The 23075-nt window shown below is 38.2% G+C and overlaps 1 protein-coding gene and 1 pseudogene across 2 annotated transcripts in view; both read left to right on the top strand.

Moving 5' to 3' along the window:
• The window catches only part of Mastl (microtubule associated serine/threonine kinase like), a 43907-nt gene that overhangs the window by 20433 nt on the left and 399 nt on the right, over window positions 1–23075 (top strand). Inside the window, exons 8-11 of one of the 2 annotated variants that reach the window (XM_075970661.1) lie at window positions 986–2095; window positions 3126–3264; window positions 14161–14274; window positions 14810–14911. In XM_075970661.1, the coding sequence (XP_075826776.1) occupies window positions 986–2095; window positions 3126–3264; window positions 14161–14274; window positions 14810–14911 (1465 nt within the window). Of the gene's footprint in view, window positions 1–985; window positions 2096–3122; window positions 3265–14160; window positions 14275–14809; window positions 14912–23075 lie in introns of both variants that reach the window. The other variant, XM_075970660.1, reaches the window with a different exon arrangement.
• Window positions 22263–23014, top strand: LOC142848564 (large ribosomal subunit protein uL30-like; annotated as a pseudogene).

Below are 23075 nucleotides of genomic sequence, written 5' to 3'. Positions count from 1 at the left end.
ATGAAACTATCTCAAAAAGAGAAAAGAAAGAAAAGCGTTTGTTTTGATGCAGTGTCAATTGATCTTCTTGATGATTTTCTTTTATTAGTTTATTTATTTTTGTTTGTTAGAAAGTACTCTGCCACTGAGTTATATCCCCAACAATGGATTTTAGTTCCTAGGTATTTCTGTTTTTATTTTATTGTTTACTTAGGGATACATGTTTACAATAGCTATGTTTGCCCTCTAATTTTTCAGTGAACCAGATTTTAAACTCTTGCATTTTGTGTTGTTTTAAACAGAATCACCACACCTCTATGTAGTAGGAGTTGCGGGCCTCTTCCCACAGCCCGGCTCCTGGTCGCCTGGCTAGCTTATACCCCAAAATAACAACACACAAACTGTATTCATTTAAACACTGCCTGGCCCATTTCTATTAATGTGTGTAGCATCGAAGTGCGCTTACCGGGAAGATTCTAGCCTATGTCCATCCTGGGTCGGAGCTTCATCACGTTTGCCTGGGAGAGGGGAGCATGGTGTCTGAGCTCACTTCCTCTTCCTCCCAGCATTCTGTTCTGTTTACTCCGCCTACCTAATTTTCTGTCCTATGAGGGCCAATGCAGTTTCTTTATTTAACCAATGACCTTCCTCCATCACCTCTACTGTAAAACAGATAATGTACTCTATTTATAATGTAGCCCTACCTTAAATTTGCCTAAATATATTCTATGAATTTTTCGTATTTACTATGTAATATGGCATCAAAATAAGTATTAGTACATACCAGTGTTTCATTTGAAACAATGTAATTATAAGTAATGTAGTATAGTAAGCTTATGCTATAATTGTTTTTAGTTCTCTTATTACAATTCTTCTGTCTCATTTAAAAACAAGAAAGGAAGCATTCTAGTTCATTAGATTACTGACCTCATGTAAGTGGTCATAAAATAGAAGTTTTTAAAGAATCTAAGGTCCATAACTAAAAGTAGCATTTTCCTCCTCTTAGGAAAGTACCAAGTCATCGGACTGTACAATGAGCTGGAATGCAGTGGAAATACCTTATACAAAATCTACAAATGCCATTGAGACAAAAACAGATCTTGAATTAGCATTTTCTCCCATTCATGACAGCAGTACCATCCCTGCCACGAGAAGCCACCACGTGAACCTCCCTAGAAAATGCTTCTCTGAGGAAGTCTCTTGGGAAGGGAGAGAACTGAATGTAAATAATGAGAACATGACCATTGATACGAGACAGCCTGGTTTCCTTCAGTCTAATCAGTGGGCTGGAAATTCTAGTGGTATGTCTGAAGAACACCTTGGTAAAAGAAATTTTAAAAGAAATTTCCAATTGGTTGACTCTAGTCCTTGTCGGGAAATTATACAAAGTAAAAAAAACTGTATAGAGTGTAAGCATAGCAAGGGAATGATAGGTTGCTATGCAAATCAAACTACGGGCCTAACTACTGAAGTTCAGAATCTTAGGTTCTCAGTAGACAGAAGTCAGCAAAATGACTGTGCTAATAAGGAGAACATTGTCGCCTATTTTACTGACAAACAAACCCCTGAAGAATTCCATATACCAATGATAGCAAAAAACCTTATGTCTGAACTAGATGAAGACTGTGAGGCGACTAAGAAGGACTGCCTGAGTTCTCATTCTGCGTGTCCTGTTGAGGAGAGAGCTCCGAAAGCTGTGGATTCAGATTCATCTTTTCCTGAAATCTCCATGATGGAAAGTTCACTTGAAATTCAGACCTCAGAACCTGATAAAAGCAACAAAGAATGCTGTTTTGAAGAATCAAATATTGAAGATCCACTTGTATTATCAAACTGCCAAGAAAACTCCTTGTCAAAAGATGATTGTCATACTTCTATCCAAGATAATAGCCAAATGTTAGCTCCCTCTTTACAGGCATTAAAACCGCTAACCTGCAAAACAAATGTTGTAGCTTTTAGAAGCTTTAACAGCCATATTAATGCATCCAATAATTCAGAACCATCCAAGATGAGCATAACTTCTTTAGATGCTATGGACCTTTCATGTGATTACAGTGGCTCCTATCCCATGGCTGTGACCCCGACTCAGAGAGGAAGATCCTGTGTGACACATCAGGTATACTACAGTTTGCTAGCACTGTTTGGATGTTAGATAACAACCTAAAGCACACTCTTGCCTCTCAGCTAGGTTATATGCTATGAATTATACAATTTTGATCTCCAATGGATTGCTGGAGATTTTTCACATATAAATTTAAAGCTGATAGTAATGTGTATTAATCATAACAGTTGAATAACTATGCTTTTCTAAGAAAATACATATTTTCACTGACCTTAACAAGTACTTTGAAATATGAAATTGAAATCTATCTTATCCTCCAACATATATATTTCGATTATTTGTCTTTATTCTCTATACTTGTATAAGCCAAAAATTCTATTTCTTTTATTCCCTTAAAGAATCATTATAAAAAGATTAAGCTCCAAATTTAGGTTATAAGATTTATGTTTTCCTTTAAGGGCTTAGATGTCCCTTAACCTCAAACCCTATTTTCCAACTCCCTGTAAGGGATAAAAGCCCCTCATACTTGTTTTAAAAGGTTGTTGTTAAGCAGCAATTACCTTAAAGCCTTTTAAGTATGACTTAGTACAAGAGGTGACAGACACTTTTTGTGAGACAGCTCTTACAGGTTGTCTTAATAATGCAATCATTTGTCAGCCATGGCTTTTCTTATTCTTTGTATCAATCCAGACTGTCAAGATACTTTTCTTAGACAGCATACCTTGCTATAATCCCATAATCTTAACTCTTAAAAGCTAAGGCAGTGGGATCATAGGTTTGAAATCAGTATGGGCTATATAGTAAAACTATCTCAAAAGAAAAGAAAATTTTGTTCTTGGGTATTTTTAAATGTTTTTCTTTTAAAGTCATCTTATTGAAATGATTGATGTTATCTGAACTATTGAATTTTATTATCTATGAACCTTTTCATAATTGTAACCAATGAGTCTATTTTCAAATCCATAATCAAGGTTTTGAATGTGTCATTTATACCTAGAGGCTTTTTGTTGTTGCTTCAATGCTTTTGTTCATCTAAAATATTAATTTATATTTGTTGTATCTTGAACTCTTCTTGAATTAGCAGACTCCAAGTGAAGTCAAGCTAGGAACATCATACAGAACTCCAAAGAGTGTGCGGAGAGGGGCAGCCCCAGCGGATGACGGACGAATTCTGGGAACTCCAGATTACCTGGCACCCGAGCTCTTACTGGGTACAGCCCATGGTAAGGTATAGATTGTGTGTCTTAGGTTTCGAATTTTTACCAATGGCTGCATTACCCTTTTATGTGAAATTGCTCTAAATTTCTTTGATGATCTGTTTCAATCCCTAGAACTCACATGGTTCCTCTTCTCCCAGAAATTGTCCTCTAACATCCATACTGTGGCATGTGTTTTTTTTATTTGTTTACTTTTGTTGTTGGTTGAAGACGGGGTCTTTGAAGGGGACTCCTGCACAAGCCACATCCAAACCTGATTGCACGGAGAGATCATTCATTAAACAGGAAAGAAAAGTTCAAGTGACTACTTTCTGACTCTGAAAACAGCAGCAAGTGATCTTGCAGGCATCATTCTGAAGAAGAGAAAAGGGGACCGGGTAGTGGTGGCGCATGCCTTTAATCCCAGGACTTGGGAGGCTGCGGCACACAGATCTGGTCTACAGAGCTAGTTCTAGGACAGGCTCCAAAGCTGCAGAGAAACCCTGTCTCGAAAAAAAAAGGGGGGGTTGAGGGGGAAGAGGAGACGTGTGTTAAAATGTGCTAGGATGGGTGGTAAAGGAGCTGAAAGATGAGGGAGAAGGGGACCAAGGAGAGACGGTGGGTATATTTATCCTGGAGGGACAAAGGACACCTCTGGATAGAGAGGAGAGAGACGCAGCACACGGACAGATGGCGGTTATAAAGGTAAAGGGGAAACTCCGAGTTAGGATGAGTTGTTTAATTTTAATTGGGTATGTTAATTAGGTGAGCCAAAGGGGGCTTCTGATTGCTGGGCTTTGGTAGTTAGCCTCAGGAGAAAGAAGTAGTCAAATAAGGGAATAGACCTGATGGGTCCAGGGGCATGCAGTGATGGGGGCACAAATCACCCAAGTCTATTAAACCAGGGGGGAAAAACACTATGGGGCACACAAAACTTATCAGCTCTAGCTATGACCACAGCCAGAGACTGGGCTTCTATAGCTCTGGCAATGGGGGCTGATTTTGAGCCTCCTCTTATAGTAAAATCAAGTACCAGGTGTGGGTCAAAGAGTTTTTACAAACTTGAGGTCAGACTTAAAGTCACATTATATTTTAAGTTTTACAACTTTTGGTTACAGGATGTTAGAATGTTAACTTAGCGTGTTTGCGAAAGCCTGTGACTGACACAGCCGCTTTTCACTGTCCCTGAAGAATGCAAGGCAGAGAGTAGAGTCACGTAACGGACAGTTAAAAATTAAGGGAATGCAAGCAGAGGGTCCCATAGAGGCAACAGTTAGAAGCTAACCTTTGTCCCCAGTACCTGCCTAGCTGGGGAGCTGGAAAGCAGGAGATAGTTGTTAAAAGGTTTACCTCTGTACACAGTGGCTGCCAGGATGTCTGCTTTTAAGGCAGAAAGTGTTGTAAAAGGTTAACAGTGGCTGCCAACTTTATTTTTTTTTCTTCCAAAATGTGTTTGTGCTTACAACTTTATATTTCTATGTTCCTGGACTGGACCCTTTATTTCTATATTCTATTTCTGGACTCCTCAATAGTTGTAGCAAGGCCTGCCAGAACCACATGCTCTAGTGAGCTAGTGTCCCTTCAGTCTTACTGTGTAGACCAGCCTGGCCTCAAACTTAGAGATCCTTCTGCCTCACCCTCCTAAGTCCTGGGATTACAGGCATGTGTCACTACATCTGTCAAGTAAATGTCTTAAATAAATACATTTCTTTGCTATTTATATAAAGGAATACATGACATCTCTTTGCCATATAGCATTTAAAGTGGTCAAATGGAAAGAAGAAATAACGTGGACTGAAGAGATAGATGGCTCAGTTAGTGCAGTGTTGGGCACACAAGCATAGGACCCGAGTTCAGATCCCACAAGTAATCCACATAAAAATGAGCCTGAAGTGAGGAAGGGGGTATGGTGGCCAATGCCTATGATCTTAGCCTGACAGACAGGAGGATCTGGGGTCGTGCTGGCCTGAGGTCTTAACAGAGCAGTGAGTTGCAGGTTTAGCCGGAGACCCTATTTCAAAAACTTAGGCCTGTAAGAAGACATTTTACATGAATCTTTGACATGACCACATGTGTACATACTCCCATACACACAAATGTGCATTTTTCACAACATATACATTTCAAAGAAACCTCTCTGGGTTTAGGGGAGTAAACCCTGTGGAGCATGTAGCCATTTCTTTTATGTTTGTTCACTTTGGGGCTGACGATTTCTTTTAAAAAAGAAAGAAAAAGTCCTTAAATGTTCCCTAAGGAAGAGCTTTACCACTGGGCCACATCTGCAGCTCCAGTGGTTTTGCCTTTGCAGTCTCACTGATGCAGAGAAGCCCACCGTAGTCTGTGCTAAAGTGCTTGTGACTACAAAGTTAGCCCTAAACCTCATTTTATGGTCACAGCAATGAAAAAAGCAACTAAAACAGTTAAGAGTTGTATAACTTTAACAGTGCTTTTATCCTCTGGATTTATATAATAGGAACTGCAAGAAAAGCATAGACAAATACTCTAAATTCCAGGTACCTTGCAGTACTTGAGAAAGGCAGGTTAAACTGTTTCTAAATATGTCTAAATAAGAGAGTTATAAACTCAATACAAAGCTATATACAGTAAGAACAAATATCAAGTATAAAAATTAGAATCACAACCAGCATAAGCAATATCAAGCAAGAAGCATATACTCAATGTTTCACTAGTTATCCATCCTAAGGAGTATAAGTCTTGTATTAGAAATGGCTTGGCTTGGGAGGAAAGTAACCCTAACTGTTTAGTCTTCAACCTGATCAAAGACCTGAAAAGGGAAATGATATTACTTAAGTAAACAGGAAGTGCAATCAAACAACTTCCAAAAGGTGCAGTAAATAATAGAGACAATCTGCTACCTGGACAATCACCCAAAGTCTCATTTGCAATGTTGGGGCAACCAACTTTGGCTAAGGCCTAGAGTAACTGACAGAGCATTTTCAGAGGCAGGAAAAAAATTGAAAAATTGTCTTATCCTGTCTTTATAAGGTTTGACAGTCTTTTTGTTTGTATCCTGCTTGTCCTGTCTGGACAAGTGGCAGGGCTGCGTCCCGCCACCTCGGCTCCCGCACGGCTAGCTTTACCCGAAATAATTATACAGAAACTGTATTCTTTTAAACACTGCCTGGCCCATTAGTTCCAGCCTCTTATTGGCTAGCTCTTACATATTGATCTAACCCATTTCTAATAATCTGTGTAGCCCATGAGGTAGCTTGCCAGGGAAGATCTTAACCTGAGGCTGTGTCGGGTGGGAGAATCATGGCGACTTCTGACTTGGCTTCTTTCTCCCAGCATTCTCTTCTGTCTACTCCACCTACCTAATTTTCTGTTCTATTAGGGCCAAGCAGTTTTCTTTATTAATTAACCAATGAAAGCAACAGATAAATACAAGACCCACCTCCATCAGACACTGCTCATTTCGTCAGTGGTGGAGGCAGGGGCAGTGGTGGAGGCAGGGGCAGTGGTGGTGGCAAAGGCAAGTTTTGCCAATAAGAAAAAAAGCTCCTATAATTCTTAATACCTATATAGTTTAAAGACTAAGATTTCATATTAAAATAAACAACTGCAGAAAATGAGAAAAATTACCTCAAAATGTAAACAATATATATAAGTATCTTGATCAGAGGTAGAAATGTATAGTGAAATATGATACAAAATATCTTAAGCAGAGATAGATACAGTATGCATACAATATGACAAAATAACTTTGCACAGTTGAACAAATATTGTAAACAGAAATAGGGCCATATTGAATATAACAAATATAATTGAGTTTGTATCATTATACAAGAATTTATAACAATGTAAACTGTCTATAAATAAGAGCTCACAAGTGTTATATTACTCACTATTATTATTTTACCTATTATCCCATCCAGTCTCCCTTTTTTTTCCCTTTTTTTTTTTTTGAAAAGAGATCACTGAGCCTACTTAATTTTCACCCCCAATCCCAAACCCTAGACTACTTATAATCACCCCTAATACTTTATAGATCTCCTAACCCAGAGTACAAACTTTGTTGGGAGAGAGTACTTGGTCTTCTAGAATTACTTCAAACTGTCATGGGGACGATTTATTTCTATGGAATCCTGTAAAAACTAAAATGATGGTTAAGTTTCAAGATTACTGTCTTGTATAATTGCAAATAGTCTCTGAGTAGTAGGTAGGGTTTTTCTGAAGTTCTAATTTGAAGTTCTATCCAGATCATTACAAAAAGGTGCACCATCTCAGCTAACCAAGTTGGAATCATCTTGAGCAGCCTGTAACCGAAACCCAATCTTAAAGTGGTAATATCAGCTTTATGACATCATTATCTACTAGGTGGAATGGTTGTTGTTGGGCCCCATCTTCTTCCTAGAAACTTCAAAGATTACTGCAGGAAAATTTATTGTTCATTGTGGAAAACTCAAGCATTATTCATGTAGACATATATTCAAGAAAAAGATACTATAGAGACAAAAATAGGTATGGGAAGAAGTAAAATTTTGCCTAAATTTTTTCTTCTTTCTGTCCCATACCAGATGGATCCTGATATGAGACAGAAACACTGAATTTTTCTTATAACAACATGCTTGGGTTTAGAGAAGGATAGCCATTGTCCAACTCCAATGATTTTTAAGTGATTTAAGCTTATTATTATACTGAAATGTTTGTGTGTGTGTGTGTGTGTGTGTGTGTGTGTGTGTGTGTGTGTGTGTGTGTGTGTTGAGGTAATGAAATTTTACCCTTCAGAGGATACGGTACCACAAGTCAAATTTCTCTTTGCTTGGTGATCCTTTCTAGATAGCTATCTTTTCTTCTTTAGCCATCTAGATGTCCAAGGCATCTCGACTTTTTTCTTACCACCTGTATTATTGTCACCTCTGTGGATGAGTTCTCATTTCTTTCTCAAGAGGTTTCTCTTTTCAAACCTAATCTTTACTAATTTTGGTGGTATACATAGCTTTTCTTCTCCTATGGAATCAAGAGCGAAATCCTTCCCCAGCGTAGCACATCTCCTGGTTTCTATTCTCAGGTCAACACATCCTTGAAATACACTGACTGATTTAATTCAGAAGATTTTTCTATTATCCAATGTCTCTATGCTGCCATTGTTCCTTTCTCATTAGCATTAAGAAAATTCAAGGTCAATAAAGCATTATACAATCTATTTCTGGGGGTATTAGCAATCCCTTTCTGTTTGTTTGACATATCCCATATAATTCAATTTGATCTTTCCATAACTGCCTGACCTGACCTGTAGGATTGTTTGGTATACCTGTAATATGTTTTATATTATAATAAGCAAAACTGTTTCATTTTCTTAGAGATGTATGCTGGACCATTGCCTGTTTTTATTTGTGGAGGTATAACCATGATGGCCATAACTTCTAGCAAATCAGCTTTTTCTAAGCTCAATGCAGTTGCCCATTACAAACCTGAATAGGTATCAATGGTGTGGTGTACATATTTTAATTTTCCAAGTTCTACAAAGTGGAATACAGCCATCTGCCAAATTTCATTCCTTTGAGTACCTTTTGGGTTACTCCCTGTAGGTAGCAGTCTTTGGTTATATAAAGAACAAGTAAGACATCTCCTTATAATCTCCTTAGCTTGTTGCCATGTAATAGAAACTCTTTCTTTCAACCTTTGCAGTTGACAGGATGTTTTTTTATGAAATTCTGAGGCCTTCAGCACATTTCCATTTAATAATCGATCAAGTTCTGTATTACCTTGTGCTAGAGGACCTGGCAGACCCATAAGGAATCAGATGTGTGTAATGTATATGGGATGAAGCCTTTTCCTGATTATGTCTTGCACCTGAATGAATATGAAGTCAATTCTGTATCATCTGGTATAAATTCAGCAGTTTGAATATGTAAAACAACTCTCTTTGCATATTGCAAATCAGTAAATATATTGAGAGTTTCTTTAAAATCCCTTAGTACCATGAGAATAGCATATAATTCTGACTTTTGGACAGGATTATAAAGGCTTTGTTCTACTATATTTAAATCTCTTTAATCAAAGTCAATTCTTTCTCAGCTTCAGCTATTAATTCTGTGGGACTATTTAAGTCTTTGTCACCATCTAAGGTTTTGTTTGAACGAATTATTAGATTGGGTATTATCCCAGCAGTAGATTGGAAATGTCTCCTAGCAATCCTTAAGTGTCTGCAATCAATCTCTCCTAATTTGTGCTTTTTGTGTTCTAATTTTCAATAAACCTATTTTATAACCTAAGTAATTGATAGAATTTCCTCTCTGTATTTTGTAATGCCCTCTCTGTAATTCCTCTCTGTAATTTGGAATGCCCAACGAGGCAAAACTTTATTTACTTCTTCAAACATCCTTTCTAAAGTACATCTGTCCTTGAGTCAGATAACAAAATGTAATGGTAAATTACAGATTTATGATATTTTTTATGGATTATTTTTAATGACTGACTTACAAAATATTGGCACAGGTGGAGCTATGAGCATTCCCTGTGGAAGGACCCTCCATTGATATCTTCTAGTAGGTGGAGAATTATTATAAGTAAGTACTGTTAAGGCAGATTTTTCTCTGTCCTTTTCTTGTGAAGAAACAATCTTTTTAAATCAATAAGAGGCCATCTTCTAGGCAATAGGGAAGACAAAGGAGTGTCAGACTGTAGAGAGCCCATTCACTAAACCACCTCATTAACAGCTCTTAAATCTGTTACCATTCTCCATTTTCCAGATTTATTTTTAACAACAAATACAGGAGAATTCCAAGGGCTGATTGATTCTTCAATATGGTGAGCATCTAGTTACTCCTGTACCAGCTATTCTAAAGCCTGCATTTTCTCTTTTGTTAAAGGCCATTGTACAACTCATACAGGTTTGTCTGTCAGCCATTTTGGAGGTAGGGCTCTTGGTGCCTTTGGAAGATCAGCAGCTGTTATGCCCTGGTGATATACAACCTGAATGATTGGTGACTGTTCTTTACAATACCTTCCAATATTTTTCCCAGAAATATAGGTGAATATATGGTTGTTTCTAAGATTTAGGTAATGTTAATCTGTGTGTTCTCTTGCTGTAAAAAAATCATGTCCCCACACATTCATTGCCATATTAGCCACATATGACTTTAATTTTCCTCTCTGTCCTCCTGACCCTAATCTTGTGCTCTGTTTTACCTGAGATAAGATTGCGATCCCTAAAAGCTGAACTGCACTGAAGGATCTGTGGACTGCTCCTCTGGATAGGACTGCCATTCTCTTCAGCATTTTCTGGCTCACCTTTTGAATAAGGCTTCTGCTTTCCTTGCCCCTTGTAGAGCTGTGTAGTTCAATCTGTGTGCTACCTGCCCCATTTTACTGAATTGCTCTTGTGCTCTCATTGCTTCCCGACTACCCGATCTACCTGTTGTGACTTCTGATGCTCTCCCACTTTCTCTGCTTGCAGTAGTCTATTCATTGTTTCCGCCAGGAAAAAGTAACCATTTGTTAGCTCCTCCCTTTTCCGTCTGAAATCACAACTTCAGGGATAACAGAGAAAGATATCTGACAGTATTTTCCCTTCCTGTGTATTTTGCTAAAACAAAATTAAGACATTTGTCTTAATGTCAGTTACTATTTTGGCCAGCTCTTTTGGAAATGAGACATTCTTTAACTCTCAAACTCAAAGACCAAGAAAAACATGTTAAGAGCCTTTATAAGAATCCAAACAGCAGTGAAGTCTGCCTGAGACTTTATCTCATATTAAGGACAGATTTTTCTACAATAAAATGTATTTTATACTAAAGGGTTTTTTACAAAATAGAAAAGGAATAAAGACAAAGCTAGAAGGGTAAGTGAACATGAACAGGTTTACAAACAATAAAAACATACTTACTGCCGGGCGATGGTGGCGCACACCTTTAATCCCAGCACTCGGGAGGCAGAGGCAGGCGGATCTCTGTGAGTTCGAGACCAGCCTGGTCTACAGAGCTAGTTCCAGGACAGGCTCCAAAGCCACAGAGAAACCCTGTCTCGAAAAAACCAAAAAAAAAAAAAAAAAAAAAACCAACCAAACAAACAAAAAAAACCATACTTACTATATACATATACTTTAATTTTACCATAGTTAACCTTTTAAAGCTTATTAAAACTTCCTTAAATAGGCTGGGGAAATTGATCACCAGTAGTGTTCTTTAAGAGGACTCAGATTCAATTCTCAGCACACACATGGCAGCTCACAACTCTATAACTCCAGTTCCAAGAGACCTAGCCTCTTATTTCTGTCCCTGTCACTAATAATAGTTGGGAAAAGATAATTTTTCTAGAAGAAAATTTAAAATGATATTGTTATCTGATTTCTTCTGTGCCTTTTCATTTATATCCCTAAATTAAAATCTGATATAATAACAAAATAAGGGACAAATATAGTTAATAATCACAGGAGTTATAATTACCTAGATATTTAAAGCTGATCATTCCTAAAGTCTGAACTAGCCACTCCTCATGAGGTCATAGCAATGCAATCAAACTAGAAAAAGGAAAAATAAAATACTCCAAACAAAACATTGCATATAGTTCAAAGGACTGTAGACACATAGGGAAACATACATTCAGCCTGGTCTGTTAAGTTGATTGTTCCTCTCAGCTGCTACCTTTACTTCTTTATTATTTCAAGACCGGATCTCACGTAGCTCAGGCTGACCTTGAACTCATCATGTAGCTTGAACTTTCTAATCCTTCTGCCTCCAGTTCTAGAGTGCTAGGACTTGAACCCAGCATGCAAGGCAAGCACTCCAAAAAATTAAGCTCCATACCTTAGCCACCATCTTAATTGGGGGGAGGGGGTTGGAAAGAAATTGAGACAGGCTCTCCTGGAACTTGCAGTATAGACTAGGCTAGCTCAAACTCAAGAAACCCACCTGACTCTTCCTCCTGAGTGCTGGAATTAAAGGCATGCACCACCTTGCCTATTTTCTTAATGATTTTAACTGTAAGGATATTAATACTATAATGTCAGATACAAATAATAAAACATCAGACTCAGATTGTAATAGGTGGATTTACTTCTTGATGATTTTAGTGAGTGTTCCTCCCTCCAATACTGCACTTCTGTCTATTCAGTCCGGTCTCTTTCAGACAGCATTCTTTAGACTTCCTAGCCTTGTGGGACAAAAACATTTGGCCTTTGCCTCCACAAAATGTGACTATTTGGCCACTATGGGGACTGATGAATAAACTTCCCAGAAAGAAAAGTCCACGTCTGTGTTAAAGATTCTGCAAGACCAACTGATTGAGCATAGTGGTTATGGAGCCGTAAGATAGTACAGGTCAGAGTCGAGCTGTCTTAGGCATTGTTAGTGCTTCAGAAAGCCATTCCCTGCCCCCCTGTTGCTGACCTAATATCCTGGACTATAAAAACCTCTAAAATGTGTTCCTATGACAAAATCCAAAGTGCATTCTCAGCAAACCACTAGCTTTCACCAGTCCAAAAGCTTGAGAATATCACCAGATAGCATCTGAAAACTATAAAGGAGTTTTTCCTGCTTTTCTATGGCCTACCTGTGGGCACCATCAGTGTATTTGGACAAGCTTGATTTATGACTTTGTTCTGTTTTTAATGTTTATTTATTTATTTAGGTGCATTTATGTTTTGCCTGAATGTATGTGTGAGAGAGGAGATGTCTGATCCTTTCTAGACAGCTGTGTGTTGCCATGTGGGTGCTGGAAAATGAACGCAGGTCCTCTGGAACCAGTGCTCTTAACCACTAAGCCATCTCTCCAGCCCCAACTTTTTGTTCTGTAGTTAATACAGTCGCATGGAACCACTTCTACCGTGGAGCATGTCTTTTTCTTTTTTGACATTTTTACTTAGTTTTATTTTATGTGTATGGGTGTTTTGCCTGAATATATGTCTGTGCACCATGTGAGGCTAGAGGAAGATATTGGATCCCTGGAGCTGGTGTTACAGATTATTGTGCGCTGTCATGCGGGTGCTGGGAATGGAATAGGACCTCTGGAAGAGCACCCAGTGCTCTTAATCACTAATCCATCTCTTCAGCCTGGACCATGTTCTTCAAAGAAAACTGAATTCTTGTTCCTGAGTTATGGTACTTCAGATTTGACCACAGATAGCTCTCACTCCCTGTGAGATTAGAGCTTTATTTTTGTATCAACAAAACACAGAGTAAAACACTATTTAGGACATTCAATAATTATTAGAGGTTCCTCTAGTCAAAATTTGGGTGAAACAAGTAAAATACAATAATCATTTCAGATTGTCGTTCTTTTTTTGTTGTTTTTTGTTTTTGTGGAGTTTTTTTGTTTTGTTTTGTTTTGCTTTTTTTTGAGACAGAGTTTCTCTGTGGCTTTGGAGCCTGTCCTGGAACTAGCTCTGTAGACCAGGCTGGTCTCGAACTCACAGAGATCCGCCTGCCTCTGCCTCCTGAGTGCTAGGATTAAAGGCATGCACCACCACCACCCGGCCTTGTTTTTGTTTTCAAGACAGGGTTTCTCTGTTGTATAGCTCTGGCCATCCTGGAACTCTCTCTGTAGACTAGGCTGGCCTCAAACTCAGAGTTCTGCTTGTTTCTGACTCCTGAGTGTTTGTCCCAGCTATGTTGTCATTTCTTAACTTGAAATTAAGGGATCTATTTCACTATACAGAGAAACCCTGTCTTAGAGAAAAAAAAAGTCTATTTCAGAAAATATTATTTAAATATACTCCTTCATTCAAAAAGTGGCCTTGAAATTTCTTTAAGTATCTGTAGCAACTTCTAATTTAAGCCTTTTAAAAACTAAGGTGATGGTTAATCCATTGCCTAACTGAAGATAATTTGTTTTTTTTTTTTTTTACTGTATAGAAACAGAAGAAAGTCCTAAATCAAGAAGATTTGATTGGTCAAGTTTCAGTTGTAAAATATTATATAAAATGATTGCAAAATCAACTTATCTCCTCTTAAATTCCAGGTCCTGCAGTAGACTGGTGGGCACTTGGAGTCTGCTTGTTTGAATTTCTAACTGGAATTCCCCCTTTTAATGATGAAACTCCACAACAAGTATTCCAGAATATTTTAAAAAGAGGTGATTCTCATTTTTTTCTCTATTAAGATAGAGTCAGAGTTGGAGGATGTAGCTCAGTTGTGAAACACTTGTCTAGCATAAACAAGACCCCATCCATGGAACAAAACAATCCATTTATCTTTATTATTTGGGAATGATTAACAAACCTGTTTAATAAAAGTATTTTTTAAGATTTATTTTATTATTATGTTCTGGTATTTATTACATTCTGGTATTTATTACATTATTCTGGTATTTATTACATGTTCTGGTATTGTGAGCTACCATGTGGTTGCTGGGAATTGAACTCAGGACCTCTAGAAGAGCAGCCAGTTCTCTTAACCTCTAAGCCATCTCTCTAGCCCCCTAATACAGGTATTTTAATATAAAATTAAGGAGACAGAGGGGTATGAAAATAAGAGGCATTCAAAACAAATTATGATACACCCAGATTATGAGTGTCAACTTCTCCAAGGTTTGCAGAAAGTAAGACATAACCAAGTGTGGATCCCCAAGGGAAAGTCAAACAATTTTACTTATATATGTGTATCTGTAGATATCCCTTGGCCAGAAGGTGAAGAAAAGCTATCTGATGATGCTCAAAGTGCAGTGGATATGCTGTTAACCATTGATGATACAAAGAGAGCTGGAATGAAAGGTAAGGATTTTTTGTCAATGAACTATTTTACGCTTGCTTGGTTCCAGGTAGTAATTATAACATCAGGTTCTAGTACAATAATCTGACTGCTCAATGGTAAAAAGATAGTTCCTTGAGATAATGCATTTGTATATTTATCTTTAATTTAAACTCAATGCAGTGTAGTCACAACTCACACACTCAATTTTGTAACCTTCCATGAGGCACCAGAAACCATATTGTAGCGTATCTTTCTATACCTGATAGTCAACTATCTATAAGTTTAGCACGTCTATGAATATCCTGTTGTATAGTTTTTTATTGTTTAACTTCTGATTCCATTACAAATCATTCCATCCCAGGTTGCCTCAAATAAGACTTATTCAGTATGTTATGAACCATTCGGGGGCTTTTTTAATGCTTGGGAATATATACTTGATCCTACCTTTGAAACTGAAGTAAATCTCATTGACAGCAGACTTAAAATAATTTTTCTTAATGTTAAGGATATGGCTAAGATATGAAGGTCATGCTTACTTTGTGTCAGGCCCCAGGGTCACTCTGCAGCACCCAAAAACTTCAATGATCTTATTGTTATATAGACAAATAAGCATTGTGCCCACAAATGCATTTCTATATGAAGCAGAGGATATGCAAAAGAATGAACTTTGAAAATAAGTCATGTCAGATGGAGAAATGATCATCAGGCCAAAGCACTTGCTACACAACCTGAGTTCAATTCCCAGAATTCACAGTAGAGGAGAGAAGCAACTCATCAAAGTTGTCCTCTGAGCTTTACTCACATGCCATGGCACCTGTGCCCATGTTCACACACAATTTGTGTGTGTGTGTGTGTGTGTGTGTGAGAGAGAGAGAGAGAGAGAGAGAGAGAGAGAGAGAGAGAGAGAGAGAGAGAGAGAGAGAGAGAGAGAGAATTACTTGAATCAGCTTTTACATGTTCCTTTTCATAAGTTTGGGATCTAGAGAGATGACTCAGCAGTTACAAGTACTTGCTGTTCTTCTAGGATCTAAGTTTGGTACCCAACACCACCGACTGGCTCACAACATGCACCTTCCTATTCCAGGGCAAACAACACCCTTCTCTGGCTTTCATGATTACTTGTGAACAAACATAAGGCAGACAGGTGAACACACTCACAAATGAATAAATAAAGATCAATAGTTATTGGTTTAACTAAACCTATTGAATGTGAATGTTGCTCTGGTCCTGGGGCCACCCAAGGGATGAGCTACTCAAATCTCTCTCATTGTGGGACTTACTTTAAAATATTTCCTTAAACAAATAGTTGTTAATACCAAGTAGGCATAAGTACTATAAAGAAAAATAAAGCAGAGTGGGCAGATACAAAGTAGGTCCTAGAGACAAGTTTGCTTAGAGTACTTGGGAACACATCTTTAAGGGATAGATTGAGCAGAATCCTGTGTAAAGTAAACTTGTACATACCTGACCACTCCCCTTGAGCTTTTTCAAAATTGCAATAATTAAGCCACATTTAACAGTAGAAATCCCATATTTGAGCCCCAAAGAGTATACATTGTTATTTGGACATTTGCATTCCTTCAAATGTTATTTTTAATACATCTAAGTATCTGACGTTACATATTGGTTAGGTTGCTATTATAAAATGCTATCTTAGCTAGATATGGTATAACACACGTTCAGTATCAGCACTTGGGAGACAGGGAAAGGCAGATCTCTGTGACTTCTACACCAGCCAGGCTATATAACGGGACCCTGTCTCAAAAACTAACTAACTAACTAATAATAATAAAGTATTTAAAATAAGCAGGGGAGATGGCTCAGTAGATAAAGAATTTTCTATGGAAGTATGAGGACCAGTGTTTGGATCCCCAGAACCCACATAAAATTGGGATGCAGTAGCACACATGTGTGATCCCAATGTGTCTACAGTAAGCTGGGAGGCAAAGACTAAGAACTCTCAAATGCTCAATGAGCTAGCTAGTCTGAGACACAAAGAAGCAAATAAAAGAACCTATATGTTTATTAAAAAAAAAAAGTAGAAGATTTGGATCTGACAGCAAAGGTTGTCTACTGACCAACACCCATGTACTATAGCTGCACAGGCTTCTACTCACATACAAACTTGCACTTACACATTATACATACATGCCAAACGCAAATAATAAATAATAAAACACTATCATTTGAGGGGAGCTAGGGTCATTATTCCTTTAACTTTTATTGAATACCTATGACATACTAGGCATTGCCTTATAAATACAGACTTTAAGTAAAGAGGTTGCTGAGATAGCTCAGCAGACAAAGGCACGAGCAGAGGCAAAGCATCCCAGGGATCTCATTAAAAGGCTCTAGAGGGACTGGAGAGTGGTTCAGTGATTACGAGCCGCTGTTTTTGTTGCTAGGGGACCTGAGTTCAGTTACTATCATGCCCAGTATTCTATCATGGGGATGGAGAGATGCATCAGCCATTAAGAGCAATTGCTGCTCTTGCAGAAGAAGCCAGTTAGGTTCCCTACCCCAAATGATGACTTTACAACCTTCTGCAACTCAAGTTCTGAGGAATATGATGCCCTCTTCTTACCTCATTGGGTACCAGGCATGCATGTGGTGCACATACATACATGCAGGAAAATACTTAAACATGTAAAAAAATTTTAATTTTAGAGATTAGGTCTTACTATGTTATCTGTGATTGACCTGAAACTCAATATGTGGACCAGGCCAGCGTTGAACTCAAGAAATCTATTTCTTCCAAGTGCTGGAAATAAAGGCATACAGCACCAGGTCCAGACAAAAATAAATATTTTTATAAATGTTGAAAAATAAGCATATCTGCTTAACGCACATTTGATGCTAAAAATTCTAACTTAGTAGGGAAGAAAATAGACAAAATTAGAAAATGTATGAAACTTAAGATTCTTTTTTTCTGGCTACACTGGTAATAACAATACTTTTAAAAAAATGAAAGTTTCAAATACAAGAACATATCAGAAAAATCATCCACCATGACCAAGTAGGCTTCATTCCAGAGATTTAAGAATAGTTCAAGCCGGGCGGTGGTGGCGCACGCCTTTAATCCCAGCACTCGGGAGGCAGAGGCAGGCGGATCTCTGTGAGTTCGAGACCAGCCTGGTCTACAGAGCTAGTTCCAGGACAGGCTCCAAAGCCACAGAGAAACCCTGTCTCGAAAAACCAAAAAAAAAAAAAATCTATCAATGTAATACACCATATAAACCAACTGAAATAAAAAAAAAAACACATGATCATCTCATTAGATGCAGAAAAAAGCCTTTGACAAAATCCAACACCCTTCATGATAAAGGTCTTGGAGAAGCAGGGATACAAGGAGCATACCTAAACATAAGAAAGGCAGTACACAGCAAGCCTACAGCCAACATCTAACTAAATGGAGAGAAACTCACAGCAATCTACAAATTGGAAAGGAAGAAGTCAAACTTTCACTATTTGCTGATGATATGATAGTATACTTAAGTGACCCCAAAAAATTCCACCAGGGAACTCCTACAACTGAAAAATTCCTTCAGTAATATAGCAGGATACAAGATTAACTTAAAAAAAAAAACACGGAAGATAAAAGGGTTGAAAAAGAAATCAGAGAAACATTACACTTTACATTAGCCACAAATAACATAAAATACCATGGGGTAGCTCTAACCAAACAAGTGAAACATTTGTATGACAAGAATTTTAAATCTTTGAAGAAAGAAATCCAAGAAGACATCAGAAAATGGAAAGCTATCCCATGCTCATAGATAAATAGGATTAACATAGTAAAAATGGCAATCATACCTAAAGCAATCTACAGATTCATTGCAATGCCCAGCAAAATTCTTCACAGACCTTGAAAAAACAGTACTCAACTTCTTATGGAAAAACAAAAAACCCAGGATAGCTAAAACAATCTTGTACAATAAAGGAACTTCTAGAGGCATCACACTCTACTGCAAACTCTACTACAGAGCTACAGTACTGAAAACAGCCTGGTATGTTTGACAGGAAGATCAATGAAATCAAATTGAAGACCTAGATATCAACCCACACACCTATCAACACTTGATTTTTGACAAAGAAGCTAAAATTATAAAATGGAAAAAAGAAAGCATATTCAACAAATGGTGCTGGCATAACTGGATATCAACATGTAGAGGATTGAAAATAGATCCATATCTGTCGCCATGCACAAAACTCAAGTCCAAATGGATCAAAGACCTCAACATAAAGCCAACCAAACTGAACCCCATAGAAGAGAAAGTGGAAAGTACATTGGCACAGGAGACCACTTCCTAAATATAACTCCAGTAGCACAGACACTGAGAGCAAAAATTAATAAATGGGACCTCGTGAAACTGAGAAACTTCTGTAAAGCAAAGGACATGGTCAACAAGACAAAATGGCAGCCTACAGAATGGAAAAAGGTCTTCACCAACCCCACATCGACAGAGGGCTGATTTCCAAAATATACAAAGAACTCAAGAAACTTGACATCAAAAGAAAAATAATCTAATAAAAATGGGGTACAGACTTAAATAGAGAACTCTCAAAAGGTGAATCTCAAATGACTGAAAGACACTTATGGAAATGTTCAACATCCTTAGCCATCAGAGAAATGCAAATCAAAACAACTCTGAAATTCTTATATCTTACATCTGTCAGAATGGCCAAGATCAAAAACACTGATGACAGTGTATGCTGGAGAGAATGTGGGGTAATGGAAACACTCCTCGATTGCTGGTGGGAGTATAGCCGCTTTGGATCAGTATGACGATTTCTCGAAAAATTAGGAGTCAATCTACCTCAAGATCCAGCAATACTACTCTTAGGCATCTATCCAAAGGATGCTCAATCACACCACAAAGACATTTGCTCACCTATGTTCACAGCAGCATTATTTGTAATTGCCAGAACCTGGAAACAAGCTAGATGCCCTTCAACTGAATGGATAAGAAAATGTACTACTCAGTGGTAAAAAATAATGACATTTTGAAGTTTGCAGGCAAATGGATGGAACTAGAAAAAAACCATACTGAGTGAGCTAACCCAGACCCAGAAGACAAATATAATATGTACTCACTCATAAGTGACTTTTAGACATAAAGCAAAGAATAACCAGCCTATCGTCCATGACCCCAAAGAACCTAGACAACAAAGACCCTAAGAGAGAAATACATGGATCTGCCTAGGAAGGAGAAAAAGACAAGATTTCCTGAGTAAATTAGGAGCATGGGAGGTGGGGGGAGGGGGATAAGGGGTTGGGAAAAGGTGGAAAGGGAGAGGGTAGGAAGGAAGGGGAATGGGGAAAATGTATAGCTCAATTAGAAACAATAAATTATTAGAAAAAAAATGAAAGTTTCCAAAATCAGGCTCCACTGTTGCTACTGGTTAGAAGATTTTCTTATAACCTTACTTTTTGTGGGGCATATAGTATATAACTATTTTCTGAAATAATTTTTCAACTTTCAAGTCAAGTGTTATGGGGTTGTCTTACATACTGCAGAATATTTAACAGAATAGCTGGTCTCTACTCAACAGAAGCTTCCACAGTTACAACACCAAAACAGTATCTCAGACAATGCCAATACTCTGTACAGGAAAAAGCCACCCTGGTTGAGAACCATCATACAAAATAACTTTTAAATGTATCTGTTCTTAGGTACTTATTTTAAACAAGTGAAAATTATTTTTGCAACTGTATCCCTTTTTCTATTCCTTTTTCTTTCCCTTCCTACATCCCTCATATTTTTTGCAGACAGTCTCATTATAGCCTAGACTGACCTGAAGTCCCTTACATAGTCTCCTGTTCTTTCTCATCTCCTAAAAGTGCCAGGATTACAGGTGTATGAGACCAAGAAACTCCTATCATCCATGTTGGCCCTGAACTTAAAGCAGTCCTTTTGTTCAGACTCATGCTGGCTCCTACCAGTCTTTTAGTTTAGAGGAAAAACAATTTATAGGTATATAAGTCTCCTAAATCAAGATTCCCAATATAAACACTCTGTGTAGACAGACATCCTCCAAGATTCTCCTTAAAAGTATATAGTTTTTTGGTTTTATTTACTTACTGCCTTGTCACTTTTTAATTTACTAACATTTGTACTGTTGCTTTAAAAGGTTGGGGCTGGAGAGATAGATGGCTCAGAAGTTAAGAGAGGTCCTGAGTTCAGTTCCCAGCAACCAAGCACAGGGTGGTTCACAATCATCTGTAATGAGATCTGTGCCCTCTTCTAGCGTGCAGGTATACATGCAGATGGTACACTTTATATATAATAAATAAATCTTTTAAAATAAATTCAAAAAAGGGAAAGGGTTGAAAACTGGACATGGTGGCTCCTCTCTATAATCTCAGCACTTAGGAAGGAGCCTGCAGCAGGATTGCTGTGAGTTTAAAGCCAGCTTCGCTCCATAGTTTGAAAAAGAAAAGTGAGGAGTTGGTTGTGGTCGGAGGTGTAGCCCATAGTAGACACTTGCACAGCGAGTACAAGGCCACAGTTGAATCACTGCAAAGGAACCATGAAGGTTAGGGAAAAGGGAGCTTATTTCTAGCAACAAAATATCACGGTTTAGTCAAACAAGTGAACATGTTTTTATTTTAGTAGGCAGAAGTAATTAAAACCAATGGAGCCAGGTATTTTGGTGCACACCTGTAATCTCAGTACTCGGAGGCAGAGGCAGGCATAGTTTGAGGCCAACCTGGTCTATATAGAGACCTGTTCCAGGATAGCCAAGACTACATAACAAAACAAAACAATAAGTTGAAGAGTTGGAAATCTTATAAGCAGGAGTGCTGTGATGGAAAGTTCTAGATGTACCTGTAATGCTAGCTAGTAAACTCTAAAGATGTAACAGTGGAACCAAGTAAATCGAAGAATATGGAGAGAATGTGTGAGAAATGTCATCTAGTCAGAACCAAGCCATGGTGGTCCATGCCAGGAAACCCAGCACTTAGAAGACTAAGGAAGAGGACTGTAAAAACTTTCAGCTTGGGCTATACAGTGAGTTCCAGGATAGCCTGGGCTACTAAGATCTTATCTCAGACACATAAACAAGAAGACCAAAAACAAAGGGACAGTAAGTTAAATATATAGCCAATCATCACCAGTGTATATGTGGAGTCAGCATGAAGGAAGATAAGTATTCAAAGCAAAGAGGAAAAGATGAACATTCTGGTGCTTAAAGACTGCCATGTGACAGGTGGGTGAGAGGTGAAATGAGAACTGGAGCATTAGTCAGATGAGCTCCAACGGTAGTGAAGAAGTAAGCCAAACCGTCTGCAAATGAGGGAGCGTGAGAAGATGATGGCATCAAGAAAGATCCACTTCCTTCCTCTGCCCCCTCCCCCACACTGGAACCATGGAGGCTGTACCAGAGAAGAAAAAGGAGGTTCGTGTTGTGCCAGAAACCCTTCAAAAAACGTGAAGGGATTTTGCAGAGTTGAAGGAGAAGCACCTTTGGAAGAAGACTGCTCTGAAGTCTCTGCAAAGGGCCCAGAGAAAGCTCATCTATGAAAAGACAAAGCACTATCACAAGGAGTAGACAGAGATTCGCATGGCGAGGATGGAAAGGCAAGCTGGGAACTTCTATGTGCCAGCAGAACCGAAGCTGGCACTTGTCATCAGAATCCGAGGTATCGGGTGTAAAGCCCAAAGGTGTGCAAAGTGTTGCAGCTTCTCCGTCTTCTGCAGATCTTCAACGGCACCTTTGTTAAGCTCAACAAGGCTTCAGTTAACATGCTGAGGATTGTGGAACCATATATTGCAAGGGGGTACCCCAATCTGAAGTCAGTAAATGAGCTCATCTACAAATGTAGCAAAATTAATAAGAAGAGAATTGCCTTGACAGATAATTCCTTGATTGCTCGATCTCTTGGTAAATACAGCATCATCTGCATGGAGGATCTAATTCATGAGATCTATACAGTTGGAAAAACGCTTCAAAGAAGCAAATAACTTCCTGTGGCCCTTCAAATTATCTTCTCCACGAGTGGAGTGAAGAAAAAGACAACTCATTTTGTGGAAGACAGGATAAACAGGCTTATTAGACGGATGAACCATGGTATTTTTGTAATATGGTCAGTTAATAACAGTCACAGCTTGGCAAACTGAAAAAAAAAAAGAAAGATCCACTTGTACTAAGGTCATTTTTTCACTCGCTAGACAAATAGAA

Source organism: Microtus pennsylvanicus, chromosome 4 (genome assembly GCF_037038515.1).
Source record: "Microtus pennsylvanicus isolate mMicPen1 chromosome 4, mMicPen1.hap1, whole genome shotgun sequence".
NCBI lineage: Eukaryota > Metazoa > Chordata > Mammalia > Rodentia > Cricetidae > Microtus > Microtus pennsylvanicus.
Note: the sequence above shows the minus strand (reverse complement) of the source record. Positions and strands in the feature narration are given on the sequence as shown.